At 42.3% G+C, this 27,729-nt stretch overlaps 2 protein-coding genes across 4 annotated transcripts in view; one reads left to right on the top strand and one right to left on the bottom strand.

Moving 5' to 3' along the window:
• Positions 1 to 23,819, top strand: part of SLC38A5 (solute carrier family 38 member 5) — a 56,144-nt gene extending 32,325 nt beyond the window's left edge. For all 3 annotated transcript variants that reach the window (XM_070741189.1, XM_070741190.1, XM_070741191.1), the window contains exons 8-16: positions 919 to 1,001; positions 2,307 to 2,365; positions 2,808 to 2,924; positions 4,073 to 4,152; positions 5,196 to 5,296; positions 8,022 to 8,146; positions 10,423 to 10,567; positions 17,999 to 18,102; positions 18,472 to 23,819. In XM_070741189.1, the coding sequence (XP_070597290.1) occupies positions 919 to 1,001; positions 2,307 to 2,365; positions 2,808 to 2,924; positions 4,073 to 4,152; positions 5,196 to 5,296; positions 8,022 to 8,146; positions 10,423 to 10,567; positions 17,999 to 18,102; positions 18,472 to 18,576 (919 nt within the window). In that variant the 3' untranslated portion in view covers positions 18,577 to 23,819. The remainder of the gene's footprint in view (positions 1 to 918; positions 1,002 to 2,306; positions 2,366 to 2,807; positions 2,925 to 4,072; positions 4,153 to 5,195; positions 5,297 to 8,021; positions 8,147 to 10,422; positions 10,568 to 17,998; positions 18,103 to 18,471) is intronic.
• PORCN (porcupine O-acyltransferase) overlaps positions 1 to 27,729 on the bottom strand; it is a 298,654-nt gene that overhangs the window by 124,063 nt on the left and 146,862 nt on the right. The gene's annotated exons all lie outside the window — the stretch shown is intronic.

Below are 27,729 nucleotides of genomic sequence, written 5' to 3'. Positions count from 1 at the left end.
GCTGTAAACATTCAGCTGCATTGGCTGGATAATTTTGGGATTTGAAGTTCGTGTACTTGGAGATTATTCAAACTGGGGAAAATGACCTATTGATGTCTTTTATGCACTCTTGCAGAATCAATCTGATTTAGTGGTTAAAGCTAGAAACCTGGAGACTGTGAATTCTAGCCTTAGACACAAAGCTAGCTGAGTGACCCTGCGCTAGTCACTTTCTCTCAGCTTTAGGAAGGAGACAACAGCAAACACTTCTGAATAACCTTGCTAAGAAAACTACAGGGACTTGTCCAAGCAGTCTGAGAATTGGACGCAAATGGATGAGAGAAAAGAAAAATACTCTCTTATTAGTAAATCCTCTATCCCTGATTCCTCTGGACCAGTGTTTCCCAACCTTGGCCACTTGAAGATATTTGGACTTCAACTCCCAGAATTCCCCAGCCAGCGAATGCTGGCTGTGGAATTATGGGAGTTGAAGTCCAAATATCTTCAAGTGGCCAAGGTTGAGAAACACTGTTCTGGACGACTGTCAATTATTGTCATCAATAATAATGACCTACTAGGGCTGACACCTTTGTCTTCCATGTGCAAAGTACAGCATCGGTAGAGTTCATTTTTAAGGTTGTTTTTTTTTAAATAGGGCAGGTAGCATTTGACTAAAACAAAAATAAATGCAGATTTAAATTTGGGAAGGAAAATGTCAAATATCCAGATGCAAAAGTGTACTCCATGCTTTTCAGTCCATATTAAAAAGGATTTTTAAAAAAAGATAAAAGGAAAAAAGATGGCAACTGCCAAGTGTCAGTCTGTCTGTCTGTCTGTCTGTCAATACACAGCTTTTTTTTTTGCTACTGTTCACTCTCTGTGTATGTCAGAGAGTGAGGTAACTATAATATTCATCCAACTGTGGTGCTTTATTTTCAGCGAATGGTACATGAATGGGAAGATTTTAATAGTTATCGTCAGCGTTAGTGTCATCCTGCCCTTGGCTTTGATGAAACATTTAGGTAAGTGACAGAAAGTGTTTGTCCTGTGTTCTGCTTGCGCGTGCTTGGATAAATATTGCCTGATCATGTGTATGTACTTTTTTTGCGTCACTGCTGGATTTCTACTGTAGAGTTCAAGGCAAGTTTGCGTCATTTCAGTCTATGAGTTGAGGCATATACAACAGTGCTGCCCGCAACTGGAGGAATTCAGCATTGCTTCCTATGGGGATTTTCTCTTGACATTGATATTGCAGAGAACTACACTGCTCAAAAAAATAAAGGGAACACTTAAACAACACAATATAATTCCAAGTAAATCAAACGTCTGTGAAATAAAACTGTCCACTTAGGATTGACAATCAATTTCACGTGCTGTTGTAAACATTCAACTTTGTACAGAACAAAGCATTCAATGATAATATTACATTCATTCAGATCTACGATGTGTTATTTGAGTTGTTTCCTTTATTTTTTGAACAGTATATTTAGGGCACAGAAGAATATTAGCACAAAAGCGATATTTCATAGTATCTCTGCCCCACCTCTCACTTATGTGCATTGCCAAATTCAATTGCATTGACTTTCCAAATTGGATTTTTGATATACAGTAATTTAAACTGTGAGCTCAAATCTGATACATCTAAATTCGTTCAATTCCTCTGATACATCTAAATTCATTCAATCATGACAGAAGATTTTCACATGGGTGTGCTTGCATTTTTATCATCTGATGAAACAAATTAATGCATTCATAGAATATAAGGGTTACAAAAGTTCTGGGAAGAGCCTCTAATTGAATATCTCACTAATTGTAGTAATCCAGTACAATGGCATTGAATTGGTCCAGTTTGAATGTAGTTGGTCACCCATGTTGTAAACTTAATATTCAAAATTAAATCAATCCTTCCATACCCAATGGACAATTATACTGTTTATGAAATAAATATAAATTGAACAAAGCCCAATATGTCCATTTGATAAACATATAATAAAAAGGTGATTTTTTTTCTGATTGCTTTGTTCTTTCTGTTTTCTACATTGAAATTTGTTGCTTGCAATTATTAAATATCCTCCAAGGGTGAACTCTCTGCACTCTTTCTCCCAAATTTTCCCTATAGTATAGGTGTTGAATTTGAGAAGACCATTGCATCAATTTAGAACTAAGGATGCTGTCCAAGTTGTATTATTTTAAGGGCAGATATATCTAATTAATGATGCCTTTCTTTTCCATGTTTAACTTTCTTTGTTGTAAAATCTTTTGAAAGGCTCTTTATCCTGTGTATAACTTTGATGCAATGCCTTTGTTTCCTTCTTTTTTTCCCACAGGTTATCTTGGTTATACCAGTGGACTCTCACTCACCTGTATGTGTTTCTTTCTCATCTCGGTAAGTTACATAATTCCCAGAAATTCTGGCTTTTCCCAAGAGGAAGAGGGGGCAGATTTAAATAGAAAATATGTGCCACAATCCTTTAAGAGGTTTTCAATCAGAATAGAGCTGGAAAGGACCTTGGAGGTCTTCTAGTCCAACCCCCTGCTCAAGCAGGAGACTCTATTCCATTTCAGAGAAGTGGCTGTCCAGGCTTTTCTTAAAAACCTCCAGTGATGAAGCACCCACAACTTCTGAAGGCAAGTTGTTCCACTGTTGGAAAGTTTCTCCTTAATGCCAGATTGCTTCTCTCGATTAGTTTCCATCCACTGTTTCTTGTCTTGCCTTCTGGTGCTTTCGAAAACACACAGTTTGGAAAAAGTGACTTTTTTGCTGTTTTATCTCTCATTCTGTCTCATTTCCTGATGCTCACCAACCATTTTCCATTCCTACCACAAAGGTAATTTACAAGAAATTCCAGATCCCTTGTCCCTTCAATGATACTATGGAGGTTAATAGCACCATGGAGTCCAGTCATGACACCTGTAGCGCTGAAGCCTTTCCTCTCAATTCTCAGGTTAGTATGAAAGTATCTGAATCTAGTGAAACTGAACACGTTAAGAATAATGGAAGAGCAGGGAAATACAATTTGGCTATGTGAGGCCTGCAGAGTCTACTGGTGCAAGTGAATTTAATGGACTTTTGTCTGCTACCACGTTCTAATCGTGTATTATTTTGTGCCTGAAGGTGTACTTGAAGCTCAATCTCTATGCGCTTAGGCAAGCATCTTAAGCTCTATAGCAGTGTTTTTCAACCAGTGTGCCATGGCACACTAGTGTGCCGCGAGACATGGTCAGCAAGAGAGAGAGAGAGAGAAAGAAAGAAAGAGAGAGAAAGAGAGAGAGAAAGCAAGCAAAAGAGAAAGAGAGAGAAAGAAAGCAAGAGAGAGAGAAAGAGAGGCAGGGAAGGAGGGAGAGATAGAAAGAGCAAAAAAGAGAGGAAGGAAGGAAGAGAAAGGAAGAGGGATGGAGAGAGAGAGAATTTTTTTGTCCAAATTTTTTTAGCCCCCCCCCCCCCCCCGCTCAATGTGCCCCATGATTTTGTATATGTAAAAAATGTGCCGCAGCTCAAAAAAGGTTGAAAATCACTGCTCTATAGCACATTGGTTCCCCCCACTGCTTTTCTTTTATTGAAATACATCTAGTACTAAAGTCACTGGGATTGGCGGGGGGTAGATAGTAGGATTGCCATCTTATTCCTAGTAATTGTACCCAGAATTATAGATCTTCTTTGAGAAGAGGAATAATATCCTGCAAATATAAAATTCTTTGGAAACTTTTGAAGAAGCTTTTAGGATTTACCCAGATTTTTCAGGGGTGCAGGTAGCTTTGAGATCTCAGGTTGTGTACTTATATAATAAATCAGGAAGCAACTCTGAAATTGATAGAGGTAGAAAAAGCAATTGATAAGATTTTTTGTTCCCATTTTTCCTGTAAAAAATATATACTGCAATGTATTTATAATTCAATGAAAATTACAATATACATTTATAAAAACAAACCCTGCTTTCTAATTTTACTGATAAAGTTTTCAGTAAAATTGTCCTACTCTTCTGTATTTGCTCACAACAACTTCAATATATGTACAAAAAAGAGCAATCTAGAAATTCTGAGTTCCAGACCGTAGAATAAAGACCGAACTATTTTTTTTCTTTTCTTTTTCTAGACTGCATATGCAATCCCCATCTTGGCATTTGCCTTTGTTTGTCATCCAGAAGTGCTTCCTATTTACACCGAGCTGCGCAGGTGAGAAAACGTGACGGCATCAATGGAAAGATTCTGGATTTTCTTATGATTTGGGGGAAAGTGTCATGATTCTCTGAGAAAGGTAGCCATGATCCCTGACTGATTGGACAAAGCAAAACAAAATTGTTCAGGATGCAGAGTTTTTATATAACATCTACCAAAAAGTCTCTTACACTAAAAAAACCGTGCCTGGCAGGTAGTTTGTTATTGAGAGATGCACCAGGAGGACCTCAAAAATACAGAATTATGGCCAGATGGACCAAGTTCAAGATTGTGAAATGCAGATCAGAAATAGGCCAGCAAAGTATGCATTGGTGATAGAAAGGGTAACAAAACGGAGGGTATTCCCTCCCTGTTCTTTCAGGGTAAACGTACATAACCTGCAATAACTATTGCAGTAATAGCAATAACTATTCCTAAACAGTGAAGTCTTAAGTGCTATCAGTCTAAAAGACAACTACTGTAGTTCATTTTTCCTACTTTGTGGATATTTTTTTTAATAAACCAAAAAAGAAAAAAAGAAAGCATGACAAAGCCCAGATGGGCAGCAGCTATTAAACAATGTCATTTGGGCCTCCTGGCTGAATTCCAAGAGCAAGCAGAGGGATTGTTAATGGGACTGTGGATTGTGCGTTTTGTTCACTGAAACACTAATGTGAAGGGTGAGTCTAGCAGGCAGCAAGGAGATGATGAAGGACTTGCTTACAAGAAGCTAAAGATGCATTGTTCCCTGCAGCAAATAAAGCCTCTGGCTTGCAGTTTGGTAAACCAACTTTGATTCTGGAACCGTAATCTGGATTTCTGATTTTTGATATAAAAGCAGGTGGGACGCCGGTCTGAGGTTATGGAATGAAGTAGGGGCAAGTAGCATGGCCCTTTAGATTCTCGCGAGGCCTCTTTGGAAGGACTTGAGGACTTGGTTTTGGCGACAAGGACTAGAATCCCAAATTCTGATTTGGTCTGCCAACTCACTCATCCATTCTGTGAAAGAACTGGAGACCTAATTAAGTTCTAATGAGGTCTGAAATTTGTGTCTTGCTTAGGGCTTCAAAGCGTCGAATGCAGAATGTAGCCAATGTCTCCATCCTGGCCATGTTTTCCATGTATCTGCTGACAGCTATCTTTGGTTACCTCACCTTTTATGGTAAGGGGCAGTTCCTCCCAGGAGGTACTATTGGGGGTGCCACTTAATTTTCTTTCATACACAGGGAAGGAAGAATTCCCCTCTTTGATTGACCTACATGGCTACAAGAGGTATGATGCTTAATTGTTACATGTTGTCTTTGATCGTAGTCCTTCCTTTTATACATGCAGAAGACAGACTGGAAATAATAATAATTAATAATAATTTATTAGCCTTGTATGCCGCCCCTCTCCGAAGACTCGGAGACAAAGTATAATTTATTTTTATTTATTTATTCGATTTGTTTATGCCGCCCTTCTCCTTAGACTCAGGGCAGCTTACAACATGTTAGCAATAGCACTTTTAAAAACAGAGCCAGCATATTGCCCCCACAATCCGGGTCCTCATTTTATCCACCTCGGAAGGAGGGAAGGCTGAGTCAACCTTGAGCCGTCGATGAGATTTGAACCGCTGACCTGCAGATCTAGAAGTCGGATTTAGTGGTCTGCAGTACTGCACTCTACCCACTGCGCCACCTCACCTCATATAAGCATAAAGCAATTAAATATAACTAATATCTCCCCTGATTAAAAACATATAATAAAACTGGGATGGTTTCTTAAATTTTCCATGGAAATCATGGAAGGAAAAAATATTTGCTATCCATGCCTTTCTTTGAGAAGCAAAAATGGGTCTTCCCCCCTCTCCAGGGATGGGAGATATTTCTCAGCTGGTTTCACAGAGCTCTTTCACATCCCATTTGAGAGAAGAAATGAATTTCCATTTGCATTGGTTGAGTTGGGTATTTCAGAACAGCTACCTCTAATGGACTACCGTTCCCCAATAGGAACATATTTGGAAAGGAAAGGAACATTTCAGAAGTTTATTTTCAGAAGTCACATCTCTGTAGAGAAGTGAAACGCTTCTTTTTATATTGAATAAGCAAAATCTTTCCGTATGTTACGCTTCCGCCATTGGCATTTTCTTTTTATGTGAAAAGCTGAAATAAAGTACATATGCCATGGGTTGGGTTTTTTTTTAACATGCAAGCAATAGGATAAAAATACCCTCTTAAGAATGTGTATATATCATAACTGTCAGATCCAATGGCAACATGACCTGCTCCCAGCCTCTTTTTAAGACATTTCTTGTTCTGATTGTTTCCCATGTAGTTCCATCTTTGGACTAAAGACAGCACACAAGCTGAATTTGTTTCTTGGGAATGTTTCTATCGGAATCATTCCTCACATTAACCAATGAAAAACATGTAGTCCTTTTAAAAGAGGACAAGAAAAATACTGCAAATCACTGACATCCATATCTCACAGACTTTGCATGAGACGTTCATGAGAATTCAGGGAAGTGCCTGGTGCCTATCATTCTCCAACTAAAAATACACACTTATGAAGCTTATGTAACAAGAGCAGTGGCTGCGTTTTTCAAGCTTGTACCAAGAAAATTCTCGTTTAAAAACTTTGTCTTTGGGGAATTAATATAACAAAGAACATCAAAGCATATATGAAGAAGAAGTAGGGGGAATCCCAGATATAACTACTATATATTAAGGCAATTGAAATGCTAAAACATTTACACATTTTATCAATTTTTTTTAAATACGGTGGATCCCCTGAAACAGGCCAAGCTTATATTGATTTGCAAAGGGTAGCAACTACATGATCTTAGTGCAGCAGAAAACCAGAGATCAGAGAAGGTCAGAATATGCAAGAGCTACAGTGGAATTTGTGTTTGTCTGCAATTCTTGTAAAGATCCTCATCCTTTGCAATTCTTGTAAAGAGCCTCATCTGGAAGTGCTAGTGTCTGAAAATATTCTATTAAGGTTATATAGAAAAATTACAGGAGAGTTAAAGAACCTTGGAGTTTTGTGTCCTCCCCCCCCCCCCAAAAAAAAAATCTTACAGCAAAAGAGGAGCAGCCTTTTAATTTATTTATGTATTTTATGTATTTATGTATTTATGTATGTATGTATTTATTTATTTATTTATTTATTTTATTCATTTGTCCAATACACAATACATATGGAAGAGAATAGACATGAAGTAACATATAAAAAGATATGTAAAAATAGAGGAGAAGATGTATGAAAGGAAGAAAATATATATGATATATGAGATAAAGGAAAGACAATTGGACAGGGGACGAAAGGCACACTAGTGCACTTATGTACGCCCCTTACTGACCTCTTAGGAACCTGGAGAGGTCAATTTTGGATAGTCTAAGGGAGAAATGTTGGGGGTTAGGGGTTGACACTATTGAGTCCGGTGATGAGTTCCACACTTCGACAACTCGATTGCTAAAGTCATTTTTTACAGTCAAGTTTGGAGCGGTTAATATTAAGTTTGAATCTGTTGCGTGCTCTTGCGTTGTTGCGATTGAAGCTGAAGTGGTTGAATGTCCTAAGTAACATTGAGGCTGGGGCAGAGGGCCACAAAGGGATTGGAGTTGCATCTCATGTTAGCAAGACTGAGTTAGGAGAGTTTTTTTTCTTCTTTTATTTGTTGAGCTCTGACTACATCCGTCAGGGTTTGCATGAAACCTTTACTCTGTTCCTCGTCTCAAAAAAACGGGATAATGAACTTTACGGAGCCTGATCCAAAGGGGATTCCATAGACACCCCTCCAAAAGAAATTAAGGAAACACCTGTAATTCTGAGCCACAAGTGTTCTACTCCTGTTCTACAGCCTTCTCCTTTCTGGTATCTAAATGCCTTCTTTCTGTTTTTGCCAGGGAATGTTGAAGCAGAGATGTTGCATACCTACATCAAAGTTGACCCTCTAGACAAGCTTATCCTTAGTGTGCGATTGGCTGTACTTTTGGCTGTGATCCTCACTGTGCCAGTGGTTCTGTTCCCGGTAAGATCTTTCTCTCCCATTGTAGCTTACTGTAGTTTACCCCCCCCCCCTTAATACAGTGGTACCTTGGTTCTCGAACGCTTTGGTTCTCGTACATTTCGGATACCGAACAGCCACAAAAAATTTTGTTTGTTATCCGAAATGTTACCACCCGCTTAACAGCCTCCCAGTCTCTATAGTCTAACCTCTCCAAGCTGCAGGAAGGGTGGGGGCAGCTGCAATACCGGCAGCTTCAGGGGGCTCCTTTCCTCAGTGCTTCGTCTTGTGCACCAACTTTCTCCTTCCCGGGGGCAGTGGTGGCGACAGCAGCGGCTTCCCTTCGAGGAGCAGCAGCGCTGGGAACGTCACGTGATAAAGGGAAGCCGGTGGAGCCATCTCAGCAGTTGCCGCCGCTCCACCGGCTTCCCTTCATTACGTGACGTTCCTGGCGCTGCTGCTCCTCAAAGGGAAGCCGCTGCTGTCGCCACCACTGCCCCCGGGAAGGAGAAAGTTGGTGCACAAGACGAAGCACTGAGGAAAGGAGCCCTCCAAAGCTGATGGTATTGCAGCCGCCCCCACCCTTCCTGCAGCTTGGAGAGGTTAGACTATAGATCTCCTCAGATTTTTATCCCATAGGAAATAAAGAAAATATATTTAATTGGTTCCCAGCGAGTCAACAGGGGCTGGGAACCAATTAAATCCATTTCCATTATTTCCTATGGGATAAATTAATTCAGTACTCGACCAAATCAGTTCTCGACCACACTTCTGGAACGAATTGTGGTCTAGAACCGAGGTACCAATGTACTAGGTCAGCAAGCTCTGTGTGATTGCTCTCTTTTCTGTTCTTCAACTTCAGTATCAAATTTGGAGTTGGCAAATTTAAGCTACTCATAATGGGAATAATGGGTCCATATAATTTTTACGGTGTCTAAACTTGTGGAGCATAATACATGTTTTCTCCTGCCTTCATTTCCCATCCTATTTTTGCATTGTAACCTCATTGTAATCAAGGGCCTTTCCTCTTACCCCGAGACATAAATAGCCAAAAGGCAGAAAGGCTGGTAATAAAAAGCAAAAAACCCCACAACATTGCAGTTTATTAGAATGGTATCAGCAGCTTCATGTAACGTTTTCCATAATGATAGCTAGTAAACCACATTTTAACCTAGCCTGTGAACTCAAGTTATCTGATTTATGGTCCAGCCCAGAAAATTGATATTGATAGTCCTTGCTTAGTGACTCGTACAACAATGGTTCTTAATTACAACATAATGAAAAAGTAACTTTGCGTAGTAACCAAGGCTTACATTTATGACCTCAGGTCTATAAAAGAAAAGAAACCTGAAGTAAGATCCTAAGCATAGTTTTATTTAGCAATCACTTTGCTTAACGACTGATTTGCCAATGAGGTCACTGATTGGTCACTAAACGGGGACTACCTATAATTGAGTAAACTATGATTCAATTAATCATAGGTAAAGGATGTTGTGTGAATGAAACAGGATGCTGTATCTCCAACTAGACTATTATTTATATGCTTTTACATAAAGCAGGTACAGTGGTACCTCGGTACTCGACCACAATTCGTTCCAGAAGTGTGGCCGAGAACCGATTTGGTTGAGTACCGAATTTATTTATCCCATAGGAAATAATGGAAATGGATTTAATTGGTTCCCAGCCCCTGTTAACTTGCTGGGAACCAATTAAATCTATTTTCTTTATTTCCTATGGGATAAATAAATTTGGTACTCCAAGCTGCAGGAAGGGTGGGGGCGGCTGCAATCCCAGCAGCTTTGGGGGGCTCCTTTCCTCAATGCTTCGTATTATTACCTGGAGCGGCGGCAACTGCTGAGATGGCTCCGGCGTCTTCCCTTCATCACGTGACGTTCCCGGCGCTGTTGCTACTCGAAGGGAAGCCGTTGCCGCCGCCGGGAAGGAGAAAGTTTTTGCAGCTGCTTACAGGTAATAAGAGGAAGCAATGAGGAAAGGAGCCCCCCGAAGCTGCCAGGATTGCAGCCGCCCCCACCCTTCCTGCAGCTTGGAGCTCTTATAGAGCTCCTCAGCCCCCTGAAGCTGCTGGGATTGCAGCAGCCCCCGGCGGTAACATTTCAGATAATGAACAAAATTTTCTGTGGCTGTTTGGTATCCGAATTTTTGTTCAGATAACGAAACAAATTTTGGCCGAAAATTTTGTTCGTTATCTGAAATGTACGAGAACCAAAGCGTTCGAGTACCGAGGTACCACTGTATCTCTATACATAAATCTCTTTGCTAAATCTACTCTGTATTCCTAGATCCGCAGAGCCATCCAGCAACTGCTATTCCCGAAGAAAGATTTCTGTTGGATCCGTCACGTCGTCATTGCCATCTGCCTGCTTTTCATTGTCAACCTCCTTGTCATTTTTGTGCCAAACATCAAGGATATTTTTGGAGTTATTGGTAAGCATGGGGCACTTTTCTACCTATGTGAGATTGAACTGTAGCAGTGGATTTACTACCAATGCTGTATTGGGCGTTTTCATGGGCTAAAGGAACAGAATTCTCAGCAACCCAGTTCTAGGAACATGTAGCCTCCTCATTCCTCACCAGCATGATACATGCAATAGTCAAGTTCACACATAGCATTCATTCGAACTATGGTTTGTTTAAAAGAAAATATTGAAAATCTTGCATATGTTGACTATAGAAGTCTTTGCCATCTTAAATGACGGTGAAGACAATAATGAAGTGAAACAGACAGGTTTGTGACAAAAGTTATAGACAATACAGTTGGTTCATATTATATCCTTTCTTGCTACTATATCTCAGTTCCAAATTTTGCTTCTACTGCTCACAAGCACTGTATTGCCCCATTCCAGTATATTTGAAGGCATGTTTGCTAAGATAAATACAGATCTGGAACATGGAGGGTAGAAACAACAGGTAAGGTGATGTTGAGTAGAAAAACGGGTAGCAAGAAATGAGTTTAGGATTACTCCCATGCCTCTTCCCCTCTTCTTCACCTGCTAAACCCCATTCCGTAGAGACTTCTGTTCTTTATAGTCTTGTACATTAAGTAAATTGCTGAAGAAAGAACTTGCCTGGCTGTTTTTTGTTTTTTTATGTTTTTCTTATTTGGAGTAGACCTGCAGAATTCAGAAAGTTGTAGGGATACAGGGAAACAAACATTGCCAGCTGCAAATCAATACATGTTCAGAGCCACAGCTACATGAAATGCCTGATTTTGTCAACTTTGTCCCCATGTGCATCTGCTTAGCAAATGAACCCATGTTTCTGCCCACTGGAGTTGTATAAATGGGGTGGCATAGACATTTAATATACAAATGATATTTTCGTATCCATTAGACAATGTCCTCCTACGTAGAAGTGGGCAATTTCCATTTGGAAATGAAAGTTAATTGTGGGTAAATTGTATATAGGTTGTTCTCAACTTACAACCACAATTGGGACCAGAATTTGTATTTATTTGTATTTGTATTTATTAGATTTGTATGCCACCCCTCTCCGAAGACTCGGGGCGGCTAACAACAATATAAAAAGACAATGTAAACAAATCTAATATTAAAAAACAATCTAAAAAACCCCAATTTAAAGAACCAATCATACATACAAGCATACCATGTATAAATTCTATAAGCCTAGGGGGAAGGGAAATTTCAATTCCCCCATGCCTGACGACAGAGGTGGGTTTTAAGGAGCTTGCGAAAGGAGGGTGGGGGCAACTCTGATATCTGGGGGGAGCTGGTTCCAGAGGATCGGGGCCGCCACAGAGAAGGCTCTTCTCCTAGGTCCCGCCAAACGACATTGCTTAGTCGACGGGACCCGGAGAAGGCCAACCCTGTGGGACCTAACCGGTTGCTGGGATTTGTGTGGCAGAAGGCGGTCTCTGAGATAATCTGGTCTGGTGCCATGAAGGGCTTTATAGGTCATAACCAACACTTTGAATTGTGACCGGAAACTGATCGGCAACCAATGCAGATTGCGGAGTGTTGGAGTAACATGGGCATATTTGGGAAAGCCCATGATTGCTCTTGCAGCTGCATTCTGCACGATCTGAAGTTTCCGAACATTCTTCAAAGGGAGCCCCATGTAGAGAGCATTACAGTAGTTGAGCCTCAAAGTGATGAGGGCGTGAGTGACTGTGAGCAGTGACTCCCGGTCCAGATAGGGCCACAACTGATGCACCAGGCGAACCTGGGCAAACGCCCCACTCGCCACAGCTGAAATTTGCATTGATAAGGAAGATGTTGAATGATTTTGTGCCAGATTTCATGGCCTTTTTCGTAATGGTTGTTGAGCAGGTCGCTGCAGTTTCTAAGTGAGTCACATGATCATTAAGTGAATCTGGTTGACCCCCATTGACTTTACTTGTCAGAAGCCAGCTGGGAAGGTAACAAATGGCAATCACGTGACCTTAGGATATTGCAGCCCTCATAAATACATGCTGGTGCCAAGCATCCAAATGTTGATCACATGACCGTGGGGACACTGTGACAATCGTATGTTTGAGGACTGGTCGTAAGTCACATTTTTCAGTGCTGTGGTAACTTTGAACAACCACTGAAAAAATGTTTGCAAGTCAACGACCGTTTTATGTTTACTAAAGCTGCTCAGGTGTAATTATGGTACATGGATTTTTAAAGCATACCAGTAATTCAGCTTATTTTGATAAAGTCCGAAACAAAAAATGACCAGATAGGTAAATGGATCTGAAGCCTTGGTGTCACTGACCTGAAAGGCATCTTGGCTCTTCCCGGCTTCTCATCCCAATATAGAAAATGAGGTTATGGAGTGGACAGCCTTTGCCTCCAGAAGAGATTCAGGTTTTAAAAATAGCTGTGGGCTGGAGAAATCTATCTCATTTCAATTTATGGGTCTGACCTATAGCTTTTCACCCAAAAAAGTATTAGGATCAAGTGGACCAAATACATGTTGATTATAGGCAGATATGAAAACACTTCAACAAGTACAGTGGTACCTCAAGATATGAATCCCTCGTCTTACAAACAACTCGTGATACGAACCCGGGGTTCAGAAAAATTTTGCCTCTTCTTACAAACTTTTTTCGAGTTACGAACCGGCGTTCGGGAGGCTGCTGGGAAGCCCCCCGGCTGTTTTAAAAGGTGACAGCCGGGCGGCGGGGCTTCTCAGAAGCCTCCCGAACGCCGGTTCGTAACTCGAAAAAAGTTCGTAAGAAGAGGCAAAATTTTTCTGAACCCCGGGTTCGGGATTCAGGAGGTTGCTGGGAAGCCCCCCAGCCCGGCTGTCACCTTTTAAAACAGCCGCGCGGCTTCCCAGCAGTCTCTGAACGCCGAACGCGGAAGTTCGGGTTTGGCGTTCAGCTTTGGGAGACAGCTGGGAAGCAGCGCGGCTGTTTTAAAAGGTCACAGCCGGGCTGGGGGGCTTCCCAGCACCCCCCCGAACCCCGAACTTTTGCCGAACTTCCGGGTTTGGGGTTCGGGGGGGTGCTGGGAAGCCCCCCAGCCTGGCTGTGATCTTTTAAAACAGCCGCGCGGCTTCCCAGCTGTCGCCGAACGCGGAAGTTCGGGTTTGGTGTTCGGCGTTCGGGAGGTCGCTGAGAAGCCCCCAGGCTGTTTTAAAAGGTGACAGCCGGGCGGCAGCGGGTTTTTTGCGGGGGTTTTTTTGGTTGCACGGATTAATTGACTTTACATTGTTTCCTATGGGAAACAATGTTTCGTCTTACGAACCTTTCGTCTTACGAACCTCCCCCTGGAACCAATTAGGTTCGTAAGACGAGGTATGATTGTATGGGAATACAGTGATCCCCCGTTTATTGCGTCCCCAACCATTGCGAACAGGGTACTTCGCTATTTTTCAACCCGGAAGTCAAAATACCATCTACGCATGCGTGCCCGTGGGCACGCATGCGTAGATGGCAACCGGGAGATCAGCTGCTGGGCGGCTTCCCTGAGTCTTCCCCCTCTTGCTGGCGTCAGCGAGGAGTTTCCCCACCGCCCACGCAAACTCCTCGCTGCCGCCCGCCCTTCGCCCGCCCACGCCGTTCATTCTCGCCGCTTTCGAGCTGAATCCGGGAGCAAATTCGCTCCCGGATTCAGCTTGAAAGCGGCGAGAATGAACGGCGTGGAAAAGCCGTTCCTTGCCGTTCGTTCTCGCCGCTTTCGAGCTGAATCCGGGAGCAAATTCGCTCCCGGATTCAGCTCGAAAGCGGCGAGAATGAACGGCGTGGAAAAGGCGTTCCTTGCCGTTCGTTCTCGCCGCTTTCGAGCTGAATCCGGGAGCGAATTTGCTCCCGGATTCAGCTCGAAATCGGCGAGAATGAACGGCGTGGAAAAGGCATTCCTTGCCGTTCGTTCTCGCCGCTTTCGAGCTGAATCCGGGAGCAAATTCGCTCCCGGATTCAGCTCGAAAGCGGCGAGAATGAACGGCGTGGAAAAGCCGTTCCTTGCCGTTCGTTCTCGGCGCTTTCGAGCTGAATCCGGGAGCGAATTCGCTCCCGGATTCAGCTCGAAAGCGGCGAGAGCCAGCGCCCCCCGGACCCCCAACCCGGGTTTGGGGGGCTGCTAGGAAGCCCTCCATGCCGGCGGCAAACAGCCGCGCCGCCCCCAATCTTCGGCTCCTCGCTAGCGCTGTGGGAATAAAAACACCATCTGCACATGCGCAGAAGGTGTTTTTACTTCCGCATCGCTACTTCGCGAAAACCCGCTCGTTGCGGGGGCTCCTGGAACGGAACCCTCGCAACGAGCGGGGGATCACTGTATACTGTTCCTACTATACATGAAACTTAGCAAATCCGCCCATTCCTTTTTCAAGCCAGTATTATTTGTAACGGCAGGATTCATGCATCATGTCAAACTATAACTCACTTAAACTTAAAATAAGTTAAAATATTTAGGCGTTAAAGAAGTTTGGATGTTTAAGTGCTTTTTGATTAAATATTAAAATACATATAATCAGTGCTGAGAAAGATAGATTACAGAGCTATTTAGACCGGTGATGATGAATCTTTTTTTCCTTGTGTGTCTCCATACCCATAATTCAATGCACCCCCAGTTTCCTGTGCATGCATGCGTGACCCTCTGCACTGCTCCATCCTCTACACCTGTGCATGCAACCCCCTCACGCATGCGCACACAAACCTCATCCCTCTTTGGGCCTAGCAGGCCTCCATGAAGCTTCCGGAGGCCAGAAATTACCTATTTCTGCAGAGGGCGGCCCCGGCCCTCTGGAATCACCTCCCCCCAGAGATTAGAACGGCCCCCACCCTCCTTGTCTTTCACAAATTACTCAAGACCCACTTTTGTCGCCAGGCATGGGGGAGTTAGGATATTCCTTCCCCTAGGCCATTACAAGTTATGTATGGTATGTTTGTTTTTATAATAAGGGTTTTTAGTTGTTTTATTAAATTGGATTGTTACATGTTGTTTTTTATCATTGTTGTTAGCCGCCCCAAGTCTGCGGAGAGGGGCGGCATACAAATCCAATAAATAAATAAATAAATATTTCCAAACCTCCGGTAGGCCCATTTTTCGCCCTTTCCAGGCTCCAAAGGCTTTCTTGGAGGGCGAAAAGAGCCTCCCTGGCCCCCTCTGGAGACCGGAAACAATTTATTTCCCGACTCCTGGTGGGCCCAGTACACCCATTGTTCGTCCTCTCCAGGCGCCAGAAGCTTTCCTGGAACCTGGGTAGGGCAAAAACTGCTTTCCCAGAGGCCTTCTGGAGGCCGAAAACGCCCTCCCAGAGCTTCTGCATGAGCCCTGTACTTACCTGGCATCCAAAACAGGCCACATGGAGATTGAGGGGAGGGAATTGGTGAAAATCAGCTGGCTGGTGCGTGCTGGAACTGAGCTAGAGCAACAGCTGGCGTGCCCACAGATGTGGCTCTGCATGCCACCTGTGGCACATGTTCAATAGATTCACCATCACAGGACTAGATACCAAAGTAAGACAGTGTCTTACTTTCTTTTTATCCCCAAAAGCCTCACTATGTCTTACTTTCGGGGTATGTCTTATATTGGAAAAAAATTGTCGAATTTTTTGTTTTAACCATAAAATTAACATTTAGACGCGGTGACGTATGGAGGGGGGGCGGCGCGGAAGTGGGCAGGAGGCGGCGCTCATTAAGATCAGAGGGAGGTGGCAGACGCGGCGACGTATGGAGAGGGGGACGGCGCAGGCGTGGGCAGGATGCGGCGCTCATTTGGATCAGACGGAGGCGGCAGACGCGGTGACGTATGGAGGGGGGGCGGCGCGGAAGTGGGCAGGAGGTGGCGGTCATTAAGATCAGAGGGAGGTGGCAGACGCGGCGATGTATGGAGAGGGGGACGGTGCGGACGTGGGCAGGAGGCGGCGCGCAGCTAGATGAGAGGGAGGCGGCAATACCCCCGTGTTTCCCCGAAAGTAAGACATATGTCTTACTTTCGGGGTACGGCTTATATTAGCCGACCCCCCTGAAACCCCCGCTACGTCTTACAAACGGGGGTGTCTTACTATCGGGGAAACAGGGTAGTAATTGCAATCAATTGAATAGGAAAAAGTATCTAACAGGATGTATAGAAGTAAAATAAGAATTCAATCAGGCCACAAGGTGGCACTGTTCTGCTACTAACAAAAGTACCTTACCTCGTTTTTTAAAAGATATTAGTAGGGTGGAATGTTTGGTTCAAATTGACAGAAAGGACCACGTCTTTAAACTGTGCACACATAAAACGATGACTGAACTTTTTGTAGTTCTAACTAAACCTTTATTTTATTTGCAGCCATTAAATTGGATTTTTTTCATTTCTGATTCAATTTATTCATTTTACAATTCAATTCCATTTTAATTTATGATTTCTTTTTTTATTTTATTGAAAGTTCCAAGGATTAATTGGTTAGTGAAGAAGAATGGTCTTTTTCCTCTCCCTTGTGGGCCACTATCTCTTGGTTGTCTTCCTTGGCCCAGAGAACGGCCTACAGTAGTAATGGCAAACTTTTTTTGGTTTTGCCAAAAGGGGGAATGGAGGGGGACACGTGTGCCCACGCCCTTAATTTCATGCAGGGGGCCCCCACGCATGCATGTGAGACCCACCTCCGTTCCCAGCACGTGAGGGCATGGCCGTTTTTCATTATGCCTAGGCTTCAGACCCTTTCAAGGAGCCTGGGGAAGGTGAAAACAGCCTTTCCTCCCCTGGAGGCCCTACGGAAGCAGAAAATGGCCTGTTTGCTAACTTCCGCTTGGACCGGAAGGCCCTGTTTTTCCCTCTTCCCAATCTTCAGAATCTTTCTAGGATCCTGGGAAGGGAAAAACGGCTTCCACCCGCAAGGTCCTCTGAAGGCCAGAAATGGCCCATTCCCCAACTTGAAACGGGCCATTTTTGACCTCGGCGGCGGGGGAGAGGCCATTTGCACCCTCCCCAGGCTCTTAAAAAGGCTCTGAAACCTTGGGAGAGCAAAAAAACCTGGACTTCTGGTCCAACAGGAAGTTGGGGAACAGGTCATTTCTGACTTCCGGAAGGTGAGGGGTGAGGCTGTTTTCAGCTTCCCCAGGCTCCTTGAAAGGCCATGGAACTGGGGGACAGCAAAAACGGGCCTTCCCCATCCCCTCCGGAGGCTGGAAACAGCCTTTTTTCTGACTCCTAGTGGGCCCAGAAAGCCTGAAAACCTAAAATGAGCTCACATGTCCACCGATATTATCGGCTCCGCACAGATTTGCCATCACTGGCCTACAGTCTCCCAAAACAATAATCCCAAATTCTCCTGGAGAAAGAGGAAAAGGGGGAAATTTGCTTTTGCATAGTGGCAAAGCCCATAAAAATAAGTGTATCTGAGCCAATCTGGTATAAGGGCTGAGAGGGGAACATTGTGAATGCTGGGTGGTTATTCACAACATCTGTGTCCTTTTTTTCTCAGGTGCCACATCAGCCCCCAGTCTCATCTTCATTCTTCCTAGCATTTTTTACCTACGAATTATCCCCACTGAAAAAGAACCTCTACGATCAAGACCCAAAATCCAGGTATTGGCTATTGGCAAGCAGATGGGCAGGGGCTGTACAACATGGGAGTTATATTGTATAATTGGACAAGGGCTTCCTTAAAAACTTATGCAAGAGGCCAGTGGATTGGAATTTATTCAGGAATATTCGGGAATATGGATTTCTGTTTATGCTCCTTTGATTTTCTCAATCTTTAATCACTGCAACAAGATGAAATGATAGTTTTGCACCCAGAATTAGCATGGAGGCATGGAGAGGCATTTTGGAAGCCAAGCCTGTTGAATCAAAGGTGATTGGGAAGTTGCTGGACAGATGAGATAAGGAATGTTTGCTTAGAGAGTGTGTTATTACCAGGAATTGTGATTCATGAATGTCTTTCTCCCTCCACAGGCTGCGTGTTTTGCTGCCCTTGGTTTCATTTTCATGGTGATGAGCCTCACTTTTATCATCGTCGACTGGGTAACCACAGGGAAGAGCTCTGGAGTGAATCACTAGCGAAGCCCACTCCTCACCCCAAGAGACCAGGTGGTTCTAAACCAGGGAGACAAATTCAGTGCCAGAGAAACATCTTGGAGACACCATAATTACCTGTCCATCACTTTGGAGAGGTGTTGGAATCCACCCCTTTGGTGCTATGGCGATGCAAAGCAATTTGGAACATCTCCGGGGCTTCACTATAGCCCTTCTATAATATCTAGGCCTTTAAATCAGAGCCTCTGAATTTAAGCTCTCTTCATTTGCTGGCTCCTATGGTAGCAGCATTATTTTCCTGGCCTTCATTTCCCCCCCCCCCCTCCCTGGCGATATTGTGCCATCACCAACAATTGCATGTCTCGGCAAAACCACGTGGGGTTTGGTTTGGGTTTTCTTTGCCCAGGATTATCATGCTGCCTCTCAACAAGGCTTAGTTTGGCTTTTTTACCCCCATTCTCCCCTTCCTCCTTCGCCTCCACTGTTATGGAAGGAATTTCAGGCTGGTTTGTCCTCGTTTGCCACTACCAAATGGTGCCTTGATGTCTCAACAATTGTGACACGTTATCCTTTGTTATCCAACATGGAAGAGGGTGGGGGCTGGTTGCTACGGAGGCATAGTGTCTGATATCACTCAGTTTCCTGCCTGATATCACTTTAAGACCGCAGCAATGATACCAACTTACAGCGAAGGGAATGCCATGCCTGGATGGGTGTGATCAAAGCAATGGACAATATAATTTATTTGCTCTTATTTAATTTCGACCTGGCTACCAGACCAAAGAATATAAATAACATAGCCATCCTAATGCCTATTTAATCCCATGCCACGATTCCAGGTTTTTCTGACATAGATGAGGTCTGGGAATCGAGGGAGGAAGGAGAACTAGGGACCCTGGAATTCTGGAAATTTTCTCCCACTTAAGGAGGCAGACCAGAATGGATCGTGTCGGTACAGCAGGTGGGAGGGGAATGCAACTCCCTCAAATTGTGGGAGAAGGTTGTTTGCTGTCTCCTGCCTCTGAACGATGCTAGGGTTTTTTTTTCTGAGGCTATCCAGAAAAGTTAATTCTACATACACTACAACACCATCTGATGATTTCCCATTGGTGCATTAAATTTCTAAGTGCTGCATCTGAGTTTAGGATTCCATTTCTGAAATATCTGAATGTGAATCTGTTCTTAGGGCTGTATCTGCTCTTATTGGCTCGGATTAAGTTCAAATGGTGCTGATAATGCAAAATGATAAGAGCCTTGATTGAAAATTGTTGAAACTAGGGGAAAAAAACCACTAGGAAAAAAAATACGAACAGAGGCTATACAGGTAGTCCTCAACTTAAAACCACAATTAAGCCCAAAATTTATGTTGCTAAATGATGAATTTGGTAAATTAGTTTTGCACCATTTTATGACATTGCTTGCCATATTTGTTAATAATAATAATAATAATAATAATAATAATAATAATAATAATAATAATAAAAAAATAATTTATTAGATTTGTATGCCGCCCCTCTCCGTAGACTCGGAGCGGTTAAGTTGTTAAATTAGTAGCACAATGGTTAAGTGAATCCGGTTTCCTGATTGACTTTGCTTGTCAAAAGATTTTCAAAAGGTGGATGACATGATCCCGACACATTACAACAGTAAAAAATGTGAGTCGGTTGTCAAAAATGTGAGTCAGTTGTAAAACACGTGACCACAGGATAGCTGCAAATGTGAAAAGTGGTCATAAGTCATAGTGTCAGAATTTTGAATGTTCACTAAGTGAACTATTGTAAGTTGAGCACTACCTGTATTTGCACAATATTCTTAACCATTAGATTACAAATCTAATGGCTGAATTTGCATAAAATGCTTCACATGACTAGTGCTTTGGGGTTTTACTATTTTGCGTAAACTCACCTAGTTAGTTTAAGGCTCTGTGAAAATGAGTTAATTGAGAAAAATAAATGAATTAAGTGACCAGTTTAAGTGTGATACAAGCCAGCAAGGCGTTCCTAGGTATTCTTCCCCTTTGGAACTGTCACACCAGATTTGTTTTTCCCCACATCTGTACAATGATGTCTTAAATCTTTCTCCGTCAGTATTTTCCCTATGTAATTACTGCTTTTTTCAATTCAGAGATACTGAAGTGGAAGTGAGAGAACAATGGTAGGTTAGTTTTGCTAATCATGGATCACCTTTCGTCTGCCTTGAACAGGTGTAGTTTTGTTATGTGCAATGAAACTATTAAGGAATTTTAACAAGTAAGATTGCATCTGTATTTCCACACCTATCTTCCCTGTCATCTTCACGGTCACTGACATGAATATTCTAAAGTGCACTTTTCATAATTTTTAAAAAAATATTCTCTCTCCCCCTCCTTCCCACCACAACAGCACTTATATGTAAAAATAGTTCTAAAAAACCCTAAATACTGCTATTCCAGCAGAACATGTTACTTTATTTTTGTATTTTGAGACGCTTATGTGTAATTCACTTTTTTAAATTCATTGAATTAGTCACGGTAAAAGGTGTCATAGTAAAAACTTGGAAAGTTGATACTTTCCTGTGAATCGTTAGTCCTATAATTCTGAAGATTAAACACCCTCCCCTGAATTATGAATTTTTCATTGCAATTTTGCATGTCCTTTGACAATGAATGGGTGGAAACGGAATCTTTTGATAGGAAGGTAATAGGCCCAGCCTGACAAGCATAATCTCTGTTCCATTATTCATCTCTTTTTTAAAATCTGTAGTTGTTTGGTATGCTTTTTGTTTGCTTTTTATTCATCTTTTCCTTACACAGAAATTACAGAAATTATTCTTCATTTTAGGTGTACATTTCATCAAGTGCTAATACTTCTTGTAGCAATGCCTGATTGCTAATTGCTTGCTCACACTCAAAGGTTATCTTTTAAAATGCACTTATATGACATTGCTGATAAAAACTATCTAATGAAAGAAAGCCTATTAGATCTACTAAGGGAACTTGCTCCACTGTCAGAACTCTCAGGAATGTTCCTCTTTTTATATAAATTCTCTTGTAATCTGAACCTTTGGCTTGGGTCATAGCCTCCGAAACAGAAAACAAATCTGATCTGTCATCTGCACAAGACTCTTAATCTTGACTCTATTATACCACAAATACCTCAGTGTGATTTTGAAATTGAATGAGAATGGAAGGATTCCTTTGACCACCCTATCTCTAGTTTATGTAATAAATCCTGCATTATCTACATTTATTTTTAAGATTTAGCTTTTATTTGCTGCTGCTTGTTTATCTCTCTCTACTTAAAGAACTGTTAGGGATTCAATATTTTCTTTCCATTGAGAAGGTGAGATTCTGGAGGACCTAATTGAATGATATGAGTTCCTTTAGATGATAGTTATGCATTTTCCTGTGAGCAACATAAATCGCCCATTGTAGCTTTGCTCTGCTGATTGCCATATACTAAATAAATAAATAAATCTGATTGATCTATCTAGTTTGAAAAGGAAATGATCTTAGAAATACATCAATGTGGTACACATTTTAACAGAACAATATTCATTATTTGTGCTGCAACACATTGAGACAGTACATGGAGCAGCTCTCTGCCTTTAAAAGTTGACAAATGGAAAACTTAGATTAAATTAGAAGTGGCTTGTATCTTTACAAAAGGGTGCATATGCTCAACAAAAATGAGAGCACTATTCTAAGGTAGTAATACTACTGGGGCTGTGCCTCTTAAAATGCTTTCCCTCCATCCACCCATCTGTAAAGTATACTTGAGTTAACTTCAAATGATTTAAAATGTGCTGAGATAGAATCTGTAAATAGAGATCTAATCACTGGAAATCCTGCTGGTACATTATAATAATTATCCAAACAATATCAGCAACATTAACTTACGTTTTGGTCATTCCAGAGGGAATACCCCTAGATTTCCCCCAAAAAATGTTACATTACTCATCTTGTCTTTTCCTGTTAGAATGAGAAATTGTCATAAGACTTTTTTTAGATCATATGCAAAACTTATGGTCATGGCCAGAGTATTCTGTTAATTTAATTTGCATGGTGTATTACAAAGTAAGCACAATGTTTGATATCTGCTAGACATCTGGTAATATACATTGAAATTCTAAACAGATTCATTACAACGTCAAAATCTGTTTCTGAGCACAGGGCACAGGAGGGTAGAAGAATTCTGAAGCGGAGGGTAGTTTGTACAACATAGGAAGCAGAAACACTCAAACTGAAGTTTTGTATAAAGGGGTACGTCCTTTGCTAAACCTGATTGTCCTATTGCTGCTCATAGTTTATCAGATTCTGAGGAGGAGCAACTTCACACAACACAGTTGACCCGTGGTGCTTCAAACCAATGCCACCGAGTGTCGTGCTGCTCCGTTTAATGGGTAAATGCCTGAGCTTTTTGCTCTTCTTGGCTTACTAACTTTGAATTCACAAGCTGACTATAAGGGGGTCAGATGCACAGCAAGCCCTAATAGCATGTAAAAGAGAAATTCATTAGAAAAGAATTGACACTCCCTCTTCAGCGCAGCTATTTCAGACTTGCTTGCAGCCAGCTGCCTGCGCTACATACATGCTTGTAAGCATCTGAGGAGAAACCGAGGTCATATCCTCACTAATGACTTGAAGCATGCTTCAAGCATCACCAAACTACAGTGATGGAAGGCCTGTTAGGGAACAATCATGGTTGGGTGATTCTAGTAGTGGAGGAATGGTGGCTTAGCAACTGCAGCCTTTTCCTCCTAGCCCAGCTGTAATTCAAAGTAGTGAGAATGCAAGGCGGAACATCTAATGCAGTGTTTCCCAGCCTTGGCAACTTGAAGAGATCTGAACTTCAACTCCCAGAATTCCCCAGCCAGCGAATGCTGGCTGGGGAATTCTGGGAGTTGAAGTTCAGATCTCTTCAAGTTGCCAAGGTTGGGAAACACTGATCTAATGGAGCAAAATTCACAATTGAGCCCCTGGCTTGGAAACCTGACATCTTCTGGGGGGAGTTTAGCTCCCCGCTGACCTGTGGAAATCCACACCTTAATTTCTTATTCAAATGATACCGGTATATGTACCTCACTGCAACACTTCTGCCCCACTAGGATCTGGATGGCCTCAGCTTTTTTACTTCTTTGTTTTTCATTAAATGGGGCTGGCTTTCTGCTTGGAATAGTAATGGGATCCAGATTTAAGGGAGGAGGGGACACTTTCAAAATGTGAACTTTATATAAGGACACACAGTATTTGTATAATTTTGGTATTCAATAAAGAACTGTTGACCTTGTACTGTGTATTTGGTTCGTTTTTATTATTTAGAACTTCTTTATCCGACCTGGACGTGATGGTTTTATATGTGCCCCATTTGCTCACTTATGTGTGAAAACGTAATTCCTTTTTATTGAGATACCTGCTACAAGTAATCCTTGTTTAGGAACCACAGTGGGACCCAGCATCTCTGTTCTTACGCAAAATGGTCGTTTGTGAAATCATAGTTAAACATAGAAGACTGACAGCAGAAAAAGACCTCATGATCCATCGAGTCTGCCCTTATACTATTTTTTGTATTTTATCTTAGGATGGATATATGTTTATCCCAGGCATGTTTAAATTCAGTTACTGTGGATTTACCAACCACGTCTGCTGGAAGTTTATTCCAAGGATCTACTACTCTTTCAGTAAAATAATATTTTCTCATGTTGCTTTTGATCTTTCCCCCAACTAACTTCAGATTGTGTCCCCTTGTTCTTGTGTTCACTTTCCTATTAAAAACACTTCCCTCCTGAATCTTATTTAACCCTTTAACATATTTAAATGTTTCAATCATGTCCCCCCTTTTCCTTCTGTCCTCCAGACTATACAGATTGAGTTCATTAAGTCTTTCCTGATACGTTTTATGCTTAAGACCTTCCACCATTCTTTTAGCCCGTCTTTGGACCCATTCAATTTTGTCAATATCTTTTTGTAGGTGAGGTCTCCAGAACTGAACACAGTATTCCAAATGTGGTCTCACCAGCGCTCTATATAGCCGGATCACAATCTCCCTCCCTCTTTCTGCTTGTTATACCTCTAGGTATGCAGCCAAGCATCCCACATAGTTGTGCTTATGATTTTACTTCAGCTTTCCTTGACAGATCTGGGAATGTAACAAGTGTGAGGATCGGTTGCTTTTTCAACACCATCATAACTGTCAATGATTGTTAAATGAGGCAGTCCACTAAATTAGGAATATCTATAGAAATGTCTTAAAAAGAAGGGGAGACTCAGATTCAGTTGTATCTTCAGGATTTTATATTCCGTACATATTCCACATCAGTGTCCAGTTCAGCACAGATCTCATTTCTTATATTCTTAGTGAAATATTTAAGAGCTGTTTCACCTTCTCTACCTCCTCCTGTAATGTTCCTAGGCCTGTATCATTTTGGGAGATGGGTGGTACTTAAATTTAATAAATAAATAAAATCTTACTGATGTTTTGCTTTTGGTTTGTTGTGATTAACAACAAAGCCATCCTTGGTGCCATTAATTAAGTAGCCTTGAAAGTCTGCTTTTGTTAATTGTGACATCACTCCGAGCATTTTGTGTCACTAGGACTGTTGTTATTTTAGAGAAGAGAAAGTTAGATTTAGATTAGATTAGATTTATTGGATTTATATGCCACCCCTCTCCGTAGACTCGGGGCGGCTCACAACAGTGACAAAAACAATACATAAAGACAAATCTAATATTTACCAATCTAATTACAGTTTTAAGTTAAAAAGTTCATAAAAGCAACCCCAATATATATAAAAAACAAGCACACAATCAGTCAAACACCAAAACAACATGGGCAAGGGGGAGATGTTTCAATTCCCCCATGCTTGACGGCAGAGGTGGGTTTTAAGGAGTTTACGAAAGGCAAGGAGGGTGGGGGCAATCCTAATCTCAGGGGGGAGCTGATTCCAGAGGGTTGGAGCCACCACAGAGAAGGCTCTTCCCCTGGGTCCCGCCAGACGACATTGTTTAGTTGACGGGACCCGAAGAAGGCCAACTCTGTGGGACCTAACCGGTTGCTGGGATTCGTGCGGCAGAAGGCGGTCCCGAAGATATCCTGGTCTGAGTGCTGAGACCAAAGGAAGGAGTGCTGAGACCAAATATTACTTTTGTCAGAAATTATTTCTTAGTTCTGTCCTACTTTATGTCCTGATGTCCTTGCTTGATTATCTTGGAGATTTGCTAACATTGGCATACAAATTTTAAGCTAAAATTTCAATCCTAATGCTGCAAGGCCCTCAAGACGAGTTCCAGCCAGTTCTCATGAAAGATTTCTTCATCTTCCCTACAATATACTAAACATCAGATTCCTGAGAAAGTCTGGGATCATTCTACTAGATCTGTAGACAATTAAGTGCCTGCGTACACCACTTTTCATGCCGGCCTCTTGTTGATTGTGCATCTCCAATTTCCAGCCTGCACAAATGGGAACTGGGCTGCACAAGTGGCAGGTGAGCAAGAGAAACTTCACACATTGTGCAGGATCAACACTGAGCACCAAGCCATTTCCCCCCCACCCTGGTCAGCTGAAACAATTTTCCTTCCAAAATGTGTTCTTGGTGCTGGAATGGTTAGGAACTGCTGCATTGGGTTATGGTGATAATGCACCATGCTTAGAATCACTGAGTCTGCAAGAAAACAGTAGAAACTTCCTACATACTGTGAAAGTCATACGAGATGACTTTCACGGAGTCTTATGATTCCCAAGCTCATCCCATGGAAAGAGTTCCTCCTCCTCCCATCGCAGATTCTAAGATCTATCTTTCCTCCTGAACATGAGACTGTTTGCATCCATGATTCTCCAGGTTTGTTTTGTACTTTTTGGCTGGAAGATTTTTTTTTCCCAGTGAAAGGGATTTTCCTTTTGCCTTTCAGTGGTTCTCAACCTGGGGGTCGGGACCCCTTTGGGGGTTGAACAACCGTTTCACAGGGGTCACCTAAGACAACAGGAAAAGACTATTTTCCCATGGTGTTAAGAACTAAAGCTTCTATTCTGGCACTTTGGAACATATTTTTACAATCCGACCAATCAGGCGTTTACAATTGGGGTGTCTTTCCTGCCAATCAACTTAAAGCTCTATTGGGAGAATTGGCGCTAGACCTATGGTTGGAGGCCACCACAACATGAGCCGCTCCGAGTCTCCAGAGAGGGGCGGCATACAAATCTAATCAATAATAATAATAATGAACTGTATTAAGGGGTTGCGGTCTTAGAAAGGTTGAGAACCACTGCTTTAGATGCTTTAAAGTCCATTGCTGAATCTGAACACAGGACAACAAATACAGTGTTCCCTCAATTTTCGCGGGTTCGAACTTCGCGGAAAGTCTATACCACGGTTTTTCAAAAATATTAATTAAAAAACACTTTGCGGGTTTTTCCCCTATACCACGGTTTTTCCCGCCCGATGATGTCATATGTCATCGTCAAACTTTCGTCTGCCTTTAATAATTTTTTTAAAAAATAAACTTTAATAAATAAACATGGTGAGTAATAATCTGAATGGTTGCTAAGGGAATGGAAAATTGCAATTTAGGGGTTTAAAGTGTTAAGGGAAGGCTTGTGATACTGTTCATAGCCAAAAATAGTGTATTTACTTCCGCATCTCTACTTCACGGAAATTCGACTTTCACGGGCGGTCTCGGAACGCATCCCCCGCAAAAAGCGAGGGAACACTGTACCTCAAACATTGTGCCATATTGTCACACTGATCCTGGGCCTTTTGGGGTCCTGGACTGAAACACTTTCTTTTCAGTACCATGCGGGAGTGGGGGAGGTCTTTAGATGATCTGTTGACAGAGGGCACTTTTCCTGTTATTATTATATTACTAGTGCTGGAAAATTCACCTTGGACTGGTTGTTTACCAGTTGGCTGGCTGAGTCCAAGTGCAAATGACTGCCACTCATCCAATTGAACGCACAATTCAGGGGTGGATTCCACTTACTTTCGCCACCAGTTCGCTTTGTGGCGTTCGTGCGTGAGTCCCCTCATGCAATTTCACTTCTGCGCATGCTCAGAAGTTGGATTCAGCCCATAACACACGTCCATTTGGCTAGAAACAGTGAGAAGGAAGTTTAAAGGTGAATATCTCTGGGACCGTCTTCTGCCGCACGAATCTCAGTGACCGATTAGGTCCCACAGAGTTGGCCTTCTCCGGGTCCCGTT

The sequence above is a fragment of the Erythrolamprus reginae genome, chromosome 2 (genome assembly GCF_031021105.1).
Source record: "Erythrolamprus reginae isolate rEryReg1 chromosome 2, rEryReg1.hap1, whole genome shotgun sequence".
Taxonomy (NCBI): Eukaryota; Metazoa; Chordata; class Lepidosauria; order Squamata; family Dipsadidae; genus Erythrolamprus; species Erythrolamprus reginae.
Note: the sequence above shows the minus strand (reverse complement) of the source record. Positions and strands in the feature narration are given on the sequence as shown.